The sequence below is a fragment of the Candida albicans genome, chromosome 1, assembly GCF_000182965.3.
Source record: "Candida albicans SC5314 chromosome 1, complete sequence".
Classification (NCBI taxonomy): domain Eukaryota; kingdom Fungi; phylum Ascomycota; class Pichiomycetes; order Serinales; family Debaryomycetaceae; genus Candida; species Candida albicans.
The window spans coordinates 2,456,741-2,469,636 of NC_032089.1; the positions used below are offsets into that span (position 1 = coordinate 2,456,741).

A 12,896-nucleotide genomic window follows, 5' to 3' on the forward strand; every position below is an offset into this window, starting at 1 on the left:
CAATCCATCCCCATCATCCTTCATTTCATTCTTGAATTCTTTTTTTTTCCTTTTCTACTTTTTGTTCAATCAATTTATTAATCTATCAAGTTTTAATTATTGTTTTATTATCAAATTCTCGAAAACAATTTTCAATTCTAATTATCACAACATTTGATATAAATCCCCCCCAAAATAAAAAATAAAAAAAACATTACAATCAATTCATTATCTTGTACTGTCTGAATCAATTGACTAGTTAATTATGAGTTCCGACGGTAAATTTTTCACTAAGGTTAAAAATGCCTTCAAGTCTGACAAGAAGGACACCGAATCCTCACCAAATTCCAGTAGCAAAACTAGCGCTCCAAGTGCATCAGCTTCAAAATCACACCAAAAAGTAATTGATGAAGCTTATAGTGAAGGTCGTAAGTTTTTCCATTTGAAACACTCAAGCAGCAAAGGCAATATAGGTTCAAGCTCAGGGTCTGCATCAGGATCTGGATCGAGTGTCGAACAGGGTGGTAAGCATTCAAAGGATCAGCATCATGATATACTTAGACAGGCCTACAAAGAGGGTCAAAAATTGTTTCACTATCATGCCAAACATGGTGTTTCTAGCTCAACTTCACAAAAACAAGGAACATCGCCATCTACGTATGCTGGTGCCGGTGTCGGTGCTGCTGCAGGTGCAGGTGCAGGTGCTGTTGGTGCTTCTACTGGTTCTGGTTCTCCAAAAACACCTTCCACTCCACGTGAAAATAAAAGCACGACTTCTAGTGTTGCTTCTGGTTTATCCCATGACAGGGAAGTCATTGCTGAGTCATCTATCGGTCGGGTAGTCACCTCTCCTCCAAGACGCTCCAGAGAACCCCTTGAACACACAATTCCTGGAGACTTTGCTAACGAAAAGAGACCAACCGACTCTACTGTAGTTGTCGGTGGTGGTGCTGCTGCTGCCGGTAGTGGCAATGCTGCATCAGGTGCTCAATCAACCAATGCCAGCGTTGACGCACCAAGATACACTGATGGTGCTGAAACAGTTAAAGGGTCTGGTAAATACTTTGATCCAAAGGATACCCAGGGGGGTGTACTTGGTGCTACTAAGACGGATAAAGATGCTGATGCCTACAATGAACGAACCAAGGCCGAGTATCATGACTTGTCGAACTTGAAAACTAAACCTAGCTATCCTGAAGGTACTGTTGAAAAAGGTGGAGATCTCGAGACCGTTAAAAACTTGGCATATGAGGAAGGTAAAAAGAAAGGCAAATTGGACGGTGATAATGGTGCATTTGGAACTTCAAATCAATCGTCTACGAATTTCAGTTCAAATTCTAACCCAGTCGAAGAAAAAGAAATCCATCAAAAAAACAAATCAGCTTATAATCCAGGTGGTGTTTCTGCTGTGTTTGAGGAAAACACGACTGGTCCGCAAGCTACCAAGTCAAATGCTAAATCAGGCTCTTCTGGTAATACAGCTGCTGGTGTCGCAAGTGGTGCTGCTGCTGGTGCAGGATTAGCCGGTGTTGCCGCTAGTAGTGGCAATGCTAAACAATCATCAAACGACAAGTCATCATCAAAAGGTGTCTATGACATTTCTGATGCACAAGGAAAAGATATTCCAAGAAACGAAATTGATCACTCAAGCTATAAAAACACCAGTTCCGGATTGGGATCCGAGAATCTTGCTGCTGGTTCTGCCGCCACATCTAGCCAAATTCCTGCTTCTTCGAATAATGAAAAACAATCTTTAAGTGACCTTGAGAAAAAAATTAGCGAAACTGATGCTAGAATTAGACAATTGAAGCAAGATCCTAGCAATGCCTCCACTTATGCTGTTCATGACGAACCAATTGCAGCTCCAGAGTTGAAGGATATTGATGACGGACACAATCAAGTTAGCTATACTGATACCAGAAATGCTACAACTGCAACCAAAGTCGACAATTCTTCGCCCGAGGGTGTTAATAGTGGTGGTAGTGCAGGTATTGCTGCCGGTGCTACTAGTGCTTTAGGTGCAGCTGCCGCTTATTTGGGTCTTTCCAAAGGTAACAAAGATACTGAACCAAGTGATACAGCTTACAGTGGTGCTTTCAAGGAAAACCAAACATCAACATTATCTGAGAATGCACCAACAAGAGAAGTACCAGCCTCTTCCTACAATGAAGGCCAATTGAAAGGATTGAAAGACGAGTTGTATCAGGCAGGTTATAATCAAGGCAAAGACATTTATGCTGGTATTGATAAGAATTCAACTAAACATCGTGATGCTTTGATTGCAAGCAATTCAGATGGTAAAGGTGATAACGTGAATAGATCGTTAGATCCAAGCTCAACTTCTTCAAGCGGTTCAAGTAGACCAGAGAACTCCAAAGAACAAGCAGAAGCAATTGCTGCTGCTGCTGCTGGTGGTTTCGGTGCTGTTGGATACGGTTCGAGTACTTCAAAAGGAGCAAATGCTACAACTGGTAATGCTAACTTGGCTAGTGAAAGTGGAAAAACCGGTTACCATGACGGAAGCAAAAATGATTTATCAAAAGAAGCATACCAAGCTGGTAAAGCCAAAGCTAACGCCGAAAAGAATGCTACAGCAAGTCATGTTCCTAGAACCGAGGCTTACGAAGCTGGTAAGGATAAAGCTAAAACTGATAAAAATGCTATAGCTGGTGCTGTCCCAACTGGCGAAGCATATCAAGCAGGCAAAGCTAAAGGTTATAATGAAAAAGATTCATCTACTAGTGCCGTTCCAAGAGCAGAGGCATATCAAGCCGGTAAAACCCAAGGTTATGAAGATAAAGATATTTCTGCAAGTACTGTTCCAAGAGAACAAGCATATCAAGCTGGTAAGAATAAAGCTGAAACAGAAAGGGATTCCTCGACATTGAAGCAATCAGGTGATACCCTGGCTAGTACTGACTCTGAAACTTCATCTCCTAGTAAGGGTTATTTGGCTGCTGCAGGTGCAGCTATTGGTGGTGCCGTTGGTTATGCTTTTGGTGGAAAAGGATCGAAAGAGAATGATGTTGATGATTCATTAATTGAAGATGCCGAGAAGGTAGATCCGACAATTTCTAAGTTGCCACAACATAAAGTTGATGATAAGGAATTGAAGAAAGAAACCACTCTTAGTCGTGATGCCACATTTGACGAGAAGGAATTAGTTGCCTCCAACGATAGAAAAATTTGGGAGAAAGATGTAGAAGACTATAATAAACAACATGGTTTTGTTGGTAATAAAGAGTCATTAATTCAAGAAGCCGAGGACAAGGATCCAAGTATCTCCAAATTGCCAGCACATAAAGTTTACAAAGATCAGTTGAGAAAAGATACAACACTTGGACGTGATGCAACTTTTGATGAAAAAGAGTTGGTTGCTGCAAATGACAGAAAGATCTGGGAGAAAGATGCCGCAGACTATGATAAAAAACATGGGTTCAGCTCCAATTCACATAAATCATCCTATACAGTTGATGCTCCAAAATTGAACGCTTTGAATGATGATGAAGAGTATGAAGATTCAAATCATGAAAAGGGCTATTTGGCTGCTGCAGGTGCAGCTATTGGTGGTGCCGTTGGCTATGCTTTTGGTGGAAAAGGACCGAAAGAGAATGATGTTGATGATTCATTAATTGAAGATGCCGAGAAGGTAGATCCAACAATTTCAAAATTGCCACAACACAAAGTTGATGATAAGGAATTAAAAAGAGAAACCACTCTTAGTCGTGATGCTACATTTGACGAGAAGGAATTAGTTGCCTCCAATGACAGAAAGATCTGGGAAAAGGATGCAGATAACTATAACAAACAACATGGCTTTGTCAGTGGCAATTCTAAGACACCGTCTCATGATAGTAGTTTGAATGCAACAAACAGATCTGCTACTTCTACTGAATCAAATTATGACAGTGGAAAACCATATTCTTCAAGTGCCGAAAAACAGTCCCAAGGTTCGGATTCTTCTGAAAAGGGCTATTTGGCAGCTGCCGGTGCAGCTATTGGTGGTGCTGTTGGTTACGCTTTTGGTGGCAAAGGTTCTTCCAAAGAAAACGAGGTGGATGATTCATTGATTGAAGACGCAGAAAAGGTTGACCCTGCTATTTCAAAATTGCCACCACACAAAGTTGATAAAGACCAGTTGAAGAAAGAAACCACTCTTAGTCACGATGCGACATTTGATGACAAGGAATTAGTTGCTTCTAATGACAGAAAAATTTGGGAGAAAGAAACTGATGATTATAACAAAAAACATGGTTTCACCAATCAAACAGATTCTTTAATTCAAGAAGCTGCAGAAGTTGATCCATCGATTACTCAGTTGCCTGCGCACAAACTTAAGAACCAAGAAGGTAAGGAAATGAAACCTAAAGTTGCTGAGGCTAACCCAGAAGAGGTGGATACTTCCGCCATTCAGAATTTTAGAAAATTGGAAGACGATGTTAGTACTTATAATAAGAAACACGGGCACATTGGTCCTCAGGAATCCTTACTTGCTGTAGCTGAAGAAGCAGACCCTAAAATTCTGAAATTACCAACTCATAAAGGTGACTTCAATGAGACGAAGCTGGTAGATCCAGTTGGTGTTGCTGAACCAGGTGGAGTTCAGAAATTGCCAGCTAACCATCCAACTGCGAGGCATCGCGAAGTGAGTGAGAATATCAAGTCAGACAAAACAGTAGATGCTGGCACTATCCAAGATAGCAACAAGAAACATGATCATCACACCTCCACTGCTGTTGGTACAGGTGCTGCCTTAGGTGCTGGTGCTGGTGCTGGCTTGGCGGCCGGAAGTTCTGCACATTCTCACGCCGCTGAACAGGAACCAACTCACAAGTCACAATTGGATCCTGAATTCAAGAAGGATTTATATTCTCAAGGTTACACGAAGGGTAGATCGAGTCATTCATCTGGTCCATCTTCCACTGCTGCTGGTACTGGTGCTGGTTTGGCAGCTGGAAGCTCTGCTCATTCTCACTTTGCTGAACAGGAACCAACTCACAAGTCACAATTGGACTCTGATTTAAAGAAAGATTTGTACTCTCAAGGTTACACGAAAGGTAAATCAAGTCATTCATCTGTTCCGTCTTCTGCTTCTGATTCTCATAATCATCATAGAACTGTTTCTGGTACTTCTTACAATGCAACTAAACCAATTAATGAAGGTGAATTGCCTGAACCTGATCTTCAAGATGATGTTAGTGGGCATGATAGTAGAAAGTCGGGTGCTGGAATTGGTGCTGCTGCTTTGGCAGGTGGAGCCATCGGTGGAGGTGCTGCTGCATTAGCAACATCGAGTAAACATTTGGATAATAATTTAAAATCAGAATTGTATGAAGCTGGAAGATCCAAAGGGTTAGCTGGTTCATCTCAAACAGGCCATGCTGATTCTACATTAGACCCAAAGTTGCAGACAACTGCTTATGATGCCGGTCAAGCCAAGGGGTTGAATACAACTGGATCAACTAATCTGGGTTTGCATCCAACCTTGAAGGAACAATTATATAATGAAGGCTATACTAGTGCTACAACTGGGCATCCTTATTTAGGTAAACAGGATGCAAAACAAGATGTTGGTGCCACCAGAGAAATTTCATCACTTGATCCCGCACAAAACCACAAGCTGTATGAACCTAGCCATAATCAAGGGTATTCTGACAGTGCGGTTCAAGGGAATTATTCCACTGCTAACCCTTCAAAATCTGAAGTACTTGACTCCAAGTTGAAACAAGACATTTATGAACATGGGTATGCCAAAGGTAGTACTGAGGCCAAACAAGAGAAACAAAAAGCTTCACCATATGGTCATCCAACAGGGTCTAGTAACAGAGAGGCAGCTGTGGTTGGAGGTGCTGGTTTGGCTGGTTTGGCAGCAGGTGCAGCAGGCACATTTGGTCACCATAAAGAGTCACCAAAGTATCAACAACAGGACAAGAACATTGAATCTGTTGAAGAGGTTTCTGCAGCAGAAAGTCGTACTAGTAACAAAGACGATTTAGTGGTAGAAGTTATTGGTATTGAGGATAGAGAAGAAGCATTGAATACTGCCAAGAAGGCTTCCAAGAAATTAGACGCAAAGGGTGTTGATTTGACCACTGGAAAATTGGTGATTAATGCAAACACTAAGGAAATCTACAAAGCTGAAGAACCAGAGGGGTTAACCAATCAATCAGCTAGTAAAGATATTCCATCTAGTGGCTTGAGTCAAAATACTTCTGTGGGCTCCCGTGCTCCTTCATCCCAACCTGCTGCTGATTCTACTCACAGCTCTAGCCCATCCTCGATATCAGGAAAAGTTGATACGTATCAACAAACTGAAGCTGCCAAGAAGAGATTAGCTGAAGCTGCTAGAAAGAATGTTACCTCGACTCAAAAACATAGCAATTCAGGTTTAACTGGTAGTGAAGCTACTGCTTTAGGTGCTGGTGTGGCTGGCACTGCTGGCATTGCTAGTGTTGCTGGTCACAATAGTCATAAATCTACTGATGTCAATCATATTCCTTCTCATGCTACTGTGCTGAAAGAAATCGACCCACCTAATACACACAAACATGGTTATGAAGGTGATGGCGGTATTTCAAGTCAACCACCAGTGAAAAAGCAGGACACTGAAACATCGACAAGTGATGATGAGATATTTGTTAATGTGAAGGGTACCAAAGATAATGTCCTTGCTACAAAAATAGCAAGAACAGCTGTTGCAAGATTACAAAAAACACATGCTTCAGTTGTTGCCAAAGTCAAGGAATTACAAGTAGATGCGACTAGTGGCATTGTTAGAAATGAGAATGGTCAAGAAATTGCTCAGTACCCAGATTTAGCTGTTGAAAAGAATAAAAGTGGAACTGAATCAGTTGGTCAAGGAGCTAAATCTTTAGAATCACCAAAACATAAAGATGCCATTAGTCACGGACACAGCAGTAAAGACCATATAAAGGATCGTGACACCCATTCAACTGGTGCAGCTGTTACTGGAGGAGTTGCTGGTACTGCCGCCGCTGCAGCTGCCGCCGCTGCTACTGCACATGGAAAGTCTAGAAATGAACCTACCGCTAGCACACATGGTCAAAGCAGCTCACGTGCTATATCTGATGCAGGAACTGGACACCAAGACGAAAAGAATGTTGCTAATACTCCTCAACATCATTACGGTAATCAAAATGTTGGATCTAATAGTTATTCACCAGATACTTATGGTTCTGCTATTGGTACACTGGGTGTTCAAGAAAAAACTGCACCTGCAGTAACTGGAATACACTCTAAAGGTATTGGTGCTGCCGCTTATCCAGAACTGACAAATGCTGGTAATACCGGTTTAGCTAAAGGTACTGCTCCTGCTTCTGCCTCTGCTACTTACGGAGAGAGTCCTTCAGCTGATTACTCCAAGTCTGGTGCAACTGGTGTTGTTCCAGCTACTTATTTAAATACTTCAGGTGCTCCAACTGGATCATTAAACACTGCAGGTGTTGTTGGTGGAGCTGGTTTTGGTGATAATTCAAACACTTCTTCTTATCATCAAACTGGTAGAGAGAGAGAATATGAAGCTCCAAGTTTGCAATCTGAATCAGGTTTGCACACCACTCAAGCTAACAAAGGGTCTCCATTAGGTGGATTAGCTCTGGGAGAAACTAACATCAGAGGTACTAATTTTGCTAGTAAAGATTCAAACTATTCTTTGAGTGGAAGTGGAGCACAGAGCCAGCATGGCCAAGCTGTTGGAAACTCAGAGATTCCAAAGTCTATTGGTACCACTAATGTGGGCAATACTAATAGATACTCGGTGGATAATAAGAATTTATCTGGTAGATCAACTACTGGTGCTGGTGCAGGTAATACTATTGCTGGTGATGCAGATGACGCGGATTCTTCTTTCTTCTCAGTTGCCGAAACAAGCACTTACTCGATGCCAGGTTCATGGAACTAAAAGCTCGTATGAGTGTTGTCAAGATTGTCTTGCATTTTTTTTTATAGTATTGCTGTCAAATTAGTTTTATAAAAGAAAGAAAAAAACCCAAAAAAAAATCTGAAAAGGTTAAAAAAAAATTAAAAAAAAATTCACTTGTTTGTTTGTTTGTTTGTTTGAGATTTTTATAGTAATAGTTTGTTTAAATATAATTGTTGTTTTACCTTTTTGAATACATTGTTGATAATCTTAAAAATAATTTGTCCATAATAAAATGTATATTATTAATCAATTCAAAACGAAAAGAAAAGAAAAAAAAAACTGAAGTGTCGGAAATACTTCATACTGTAAGTCAAACTAATTATATGCTCTTCTATCTAATTCTCGTAACACGTTGGCTACTGATTGTACCTCAACTTGCATTCCTCTTGTTGTTAATTTACCAACTAAAGTCGTGAAATCAACAGAGTTGAACTTTTTATGACGAGACAAAGTCTTATAAGCATCTGCACATGGAATGAAAATACCACTATTGCTCAGAACCGACGAAGAGTGGGATGGTGTTGAAGGTGCTGGTGTTGGTGTTGGTGCATTGGAGCCACCAGTTTTATTGTTTGCTAATAATGGAGGAGGTATTGGACTTTGAGGGTTATTCAAAGAATCAATCGATATTGATGTTTTAGAGTTTGTTCTTGATATTGATTGTCTTGTTGAAGAAACGGAATCTGATTTTGTACTTCGACTGGCAACAGTAGTACAAAATAATGTAGACATTGGGTCCATTTGACATTGACGACATGTTCCTGGATTACCGGTACAGCCACCATCAGAAGAAGTATCCTTGGTCAGTTCCTCTTTTTCATTTTCATTCTTGGAAGCTGGCAATACATTTGGTACAGCATTTATATTTGTGAATTCACGAATTTCCACAGTTGGCCCAGGATGCATTACCGGTAGAGCAGACTTACTGAAATTGTGGTTTGGGTTGTTGGTTTGTAAAGGTGGTAGTGTCTTGGCTTCTTCCAGTATCTCTTCTTCCATTATTGATGATTGGTGAGGGTTGTTCAAGTACTCATTCAATTTTGCTGCTTCTTTAGCAGCTTCACGACATACACATGGAGTGTCATCAGAACAAAATCCACAATTGTCAACTGGAGAATCCTCATTAAAAGTAGATGCAGTTTCAGTTTGGGGTTGAGAAAAAGTTGTCTTTTTCAATTTTTTCAAGTCAGGCATTGGTTTTGCTTTCACACTAAATTGTTTCGTGAAATCTATTTCTTGTTCTTCATCAGTTGATTTGATTTTGCGTTTTCTGGATAAAGAAACTGCTGGCATTGGTTTAAAAGAATTAACTTGATCCTGAAGTTTCTTCTTAGCGTTTTCTGTTTTGTCTTTTGTGGGCTCCTTTAACCCCACAGATTCACAAAGGCACTCTTCTTTTGGACACACACCACAATCAAAGTTAGCTACATCAGCGGCGCTTAAAGGTTTATCTGGGGTGTTGTTGTTGGAAATAGGAGTCAAAGTTGAATGAAATTGTCTGTATGAATCATTGCTTAAGTTGTAAGAATTTGGTGGCAGATCAGTAGATGGTGCTGGAGAAATTTGTTGAACAGAGTATGAGGACCCGGTTGGCGATATACTATTGTGATGGGATGGAGAAGGATGACTGCTTGGTGCCAGGTTACTTGCAAATGAAAAGGTGGGTTTGATCTGTTGTGCAGAAGCTGTAGAAGCTGCAGGCGATGACTTCGATATTAGCTGTTGTTGTGAACGAGAAAAGGATTGTTTCATTTGGTTCATCTCACCTTTTAACTGTTCCAAGTTTTTAACCAAAAACTGGTTCTCCACCTTTAATTTATTTATAGTGTTGACTAATGCCATTTCCTTTATGTCCCTTTCCTTTTCCACTTCCATTAGTTTTTGTTCCAATTCTTGTACTCTGGTTGCTCTTCTCTCTCTAAAGGCTCTCTGTGCAGCTCTATTTTGAGCTTTTCTTTTCGACGCTGGAGTATCAACACTTGGTTTTCTTCCAGGTTTTGGTCTTGGTGGAAGAACCCATTCTTTTGAAGTTTGGATCGACATCACTTGACGTGGCATTATCGTATTGCTGTTTGTGTTGGGAGAGTATTTTGTATTCACACTGACTGGTGGACTGGCTGCACTTCTTGGTGTTGATGCAGATGATGAAGGTGGTGATCCTGCTATTGCAATGGGAGACGGTGCCTGTTTTGGTATAATATTAGGACCTTTTGCGGGCATGTTGTTCAAATTGAAATTCTAATTATTATGTATTTTTTTGGACTCTGTTGTTTTTTTTTGTCTGGCCGATTACTCGCTGATTTCTCTTGAATAATTTGTTGCTATCTTTGTTTGGTGGAAATTTGTTAGGAGAAAAAAAAAGTCTATTGGGGGGAAGACAAATGAAGTAAGGTAAGGTAATATCAAAGATTACTTTCGAATGTGGGATCACTTTGGTGTAGTTTGTTATAAAAATTAATAGTATATATCCAAAAAAAATGTGGGAACGACGTGGCTAGTTGGAAATGATTTTTCAAAAGGAAATTGTTTCTTTATATAAAGAAATGAATTTTCTCTATCGGCTTATTAACACAACTTCATTTGCTGATGAAAAAGATAAAAAAGAAAAAATTTTTCTCCTCCAACTATGAGAGCTTTGTGTAATTTATTCATTATTACTATTTCAAGCTTTTTTTAATTTTTTAATTTCTTATTGTTATAAATTCTTCTCAGTGATTGGTTAGAAGTGTTACAATAGTTTAGATTTAGATTCTTTTTTGCTAATAATATACAGGGTTAGTTCTCCCCAAATTTGCTCAAATTAGAGGAGAATTATAAATGGAATGAAATCGGAGACTAATTGTTTGTGAGAATTAGAAGCGAGTCGCTGTTGTTCTCAAACTTCGGGCCAATGAACTGCTTTTGTTGTCACATTTTCCTCAAATAAACAACATTGGTCAGTTAAAAGAGAAAATCTGACATAACAACTAACAGTTTCAATAAATGAAGACTGTGAAATATTTCAACCTCATTAGTGATGGTGAAAGCCTCATCCTGTATTGTTTAGTCACTGATATCAATTGTGTTTGAATTTCATATGTTTTGTATTGACCGATTTCGGAAACTGCTGCGCATTCCTGATCTAAAACTGAAGTGACAATTTTGCTCACTCACTCACTTACTCAGAATCTAGTAACATTCTGCACGACTTGAAACTATTTCTGTTCCCGTTTGTGTCAGCCATCTGTGATGATAATAAACGGGTTGCAAATTAAACAACAAAGAATGATTTTTTTAGTTTCGTTCGTTCTTCAATTTATTGCTTCCTCTTTATAGAGGGGAAGAAAAGAAAACTATACATCTTTTATATATACAAGAGAAACCTCAGGGATGACCAATAAACTACGACACACTTTTAGCTGTATGTATTGTCAGCTTATTTGTGACCCTCTTGTTGCTTTTGAGCTTCCTCTAATGCTCTTTGTTGTTGCACTTTGGCAATTTCTTCAGCATTAGGAGCACCTTCAGTAATCAATTTATTCAAAGTAACTTTACCAAATTCATCTTTCAATTTCTGTTCTTCTTCTAAGAATTTGTGGGCATTTTCTTGCAAGTATTTCTGGAAATGTTCGTATTGCAATTGACCGTGTTCCCTAATAATATCCAATGGCATTTTTGGTTCTGGAACTGGAATACCTAACAATTTAGCAATGAAATTACCGGCATTTGGTTTCCCATTATTTCCACCGTGATCTTTTCTCCATTGTTCTCTCAATTTGTTCTCACGTTCTGCGAATTCGGCGACAATATTGGATTTATCCTTGTATGAATTCAAGATTGGTCTAACATCTTTGACTGGTTGTGTAGCCAAGTATTCCAAGAATGGAATCAATGAAATTAAATATTCATCAGGTTGGCCTTCCCATTTCTTAACAATAATTGAATTTTCAGGTTGCAAAGCAGCAGAATCTTCGTCAACATCAATCATAACAGTTTTACCCAAATCACGGTTCAATAATGACAAGTCTTTGATCAATTTACCATCTTTGTAACGGCAAGCTTCTCTAAACAATGCATAGGAAATGTATGCATGGTACGGATCTAATTTATTGACAGTTTTATCGGAGTAGATTTGCAGGTTTGAAGAAAAAACGACAATTTCATAATATTGAGACAAATAACCCAAGAAATAATCCAAACCTGGTCTTTTACCAGTTCTCCATCCATGTTGGGTATCCCAGTTGGAATGAATCAAAAAGTCGTCCAAAGTAACAACTAAAGTTAATGGACGACGGTATTGCTCTGGTGGCGGTGGTGGCAATAAGTTTTCAAATGCTGGTTCTGAGAAAAATGTGAACAATGATCCCAATCTTTTACTCAATCTTTCATACATTAATTTTGGGGTATAACCATTCTCCACGTTCTTACCATCCATCTCTTCTTGTTCCTTTTCCGAATCCCAGTCTCTACTCATGTATCCAACCCCTGCTACACCAAATATTAAAGCAGATAAATAAAACATATTGGCATATCTTTCACGTTGCAAGTCTTTAGAAGTTTGAGCTCTCTTTCTTTTACGTCCTGTTTGTTTAGTAGCTTGTTCTTCACTATTGCTGGTTTCCTCTTTAGGATCAACATCTTCAAACCCTGCTCTAGCTAACATGTCGTCGTTTAAAATAGATTTAGGTTGTTCTTTTTCCTGACTCTTGTCGGTGGCATTGTCTTTGGATGAATAGAACTTGATCGATTGGTTAAGTATTGGAGAAACTGCCATACGTGTGCTTGGCAATACACAATGATTAGCCAAAATAGATCTCACCAAATATCTGGATTGAGTTCTGAACATATTGTTTGTGTACAAATGTATTGCTTTGATAAAAGTAATGGTTCCTCAATTTGGGATTTCATTGAAAATTTTTCGTTCTTTAAATTTTTTTTTTTTTTGCTGTTTTACTTAGCGTATGTGCAACTTTCAATATTCTTAGTGATGCTTTTT

At 39.2% G+C, this 12,896-nt stretch overlaps 3 protein-coding genes across 3 annotated transcripts; 1 reads left to right on the forward strand and 2 right to left on the reverse strand. All coding sequences in view use genetic code 12, as the record gives it.

The window, feature by feature from the left end:
- Positions 1 to 244: 244 nt before the first annotated feature.
- Positions 245 to 7,900, forward strand: CAALFM_C111200WA (uncharacterized protein; the record flags this gene model as incomplete). Its single annotated transcript, XM_708808.2, has 1 exon — positions 245 to 7,900. The coding sequence occupies one exon, from the start codon at positions 245 to 247 to the stop codon at positions 7,898 to 7,900; it is 7,656 nt and encodes a 2,551-aa protein (XP_713901.2).
- Positions 7,901 to 8,236: 336 nt separating this feature from the next.
- On the reverse strand, positions 8,237 to 10,141 carry HAP43 (Hap43p; the record flags this gene model as incomplete). The annotated part of the gene is made up of 1 exon (XM_708721.1): positions 8,237 to 10,141. One exon carries the CDS (start codon positions 10,139 to 10,141, stop codon positions 8,237 to 8,239), a length of 1,905 nt encoding a protein of 634 aa, XP_713814.1.
- A 1,195-nt stretch (positions 10,142 to 11,336) lies between these two features.
- TIM50 (protein translocase subunit) lies at positions 11,337 to 12,746 on the reverse strand (the record flags this gene model as incomplete). The annotated part of the gene is made up of 1 exon (XM_708720.1): positions 11,337 to 12,746. The coding sequence occupies one exon, from the start codon at positions 12,744 to 12,746 to the stop codon at positions 11,337 to 11,339; it is 1,410 nt and encodes a 469-aa protein (XP_713813.1).
- Positions 12,747 to 12,896: the final 150 nt, after the last annotated feature.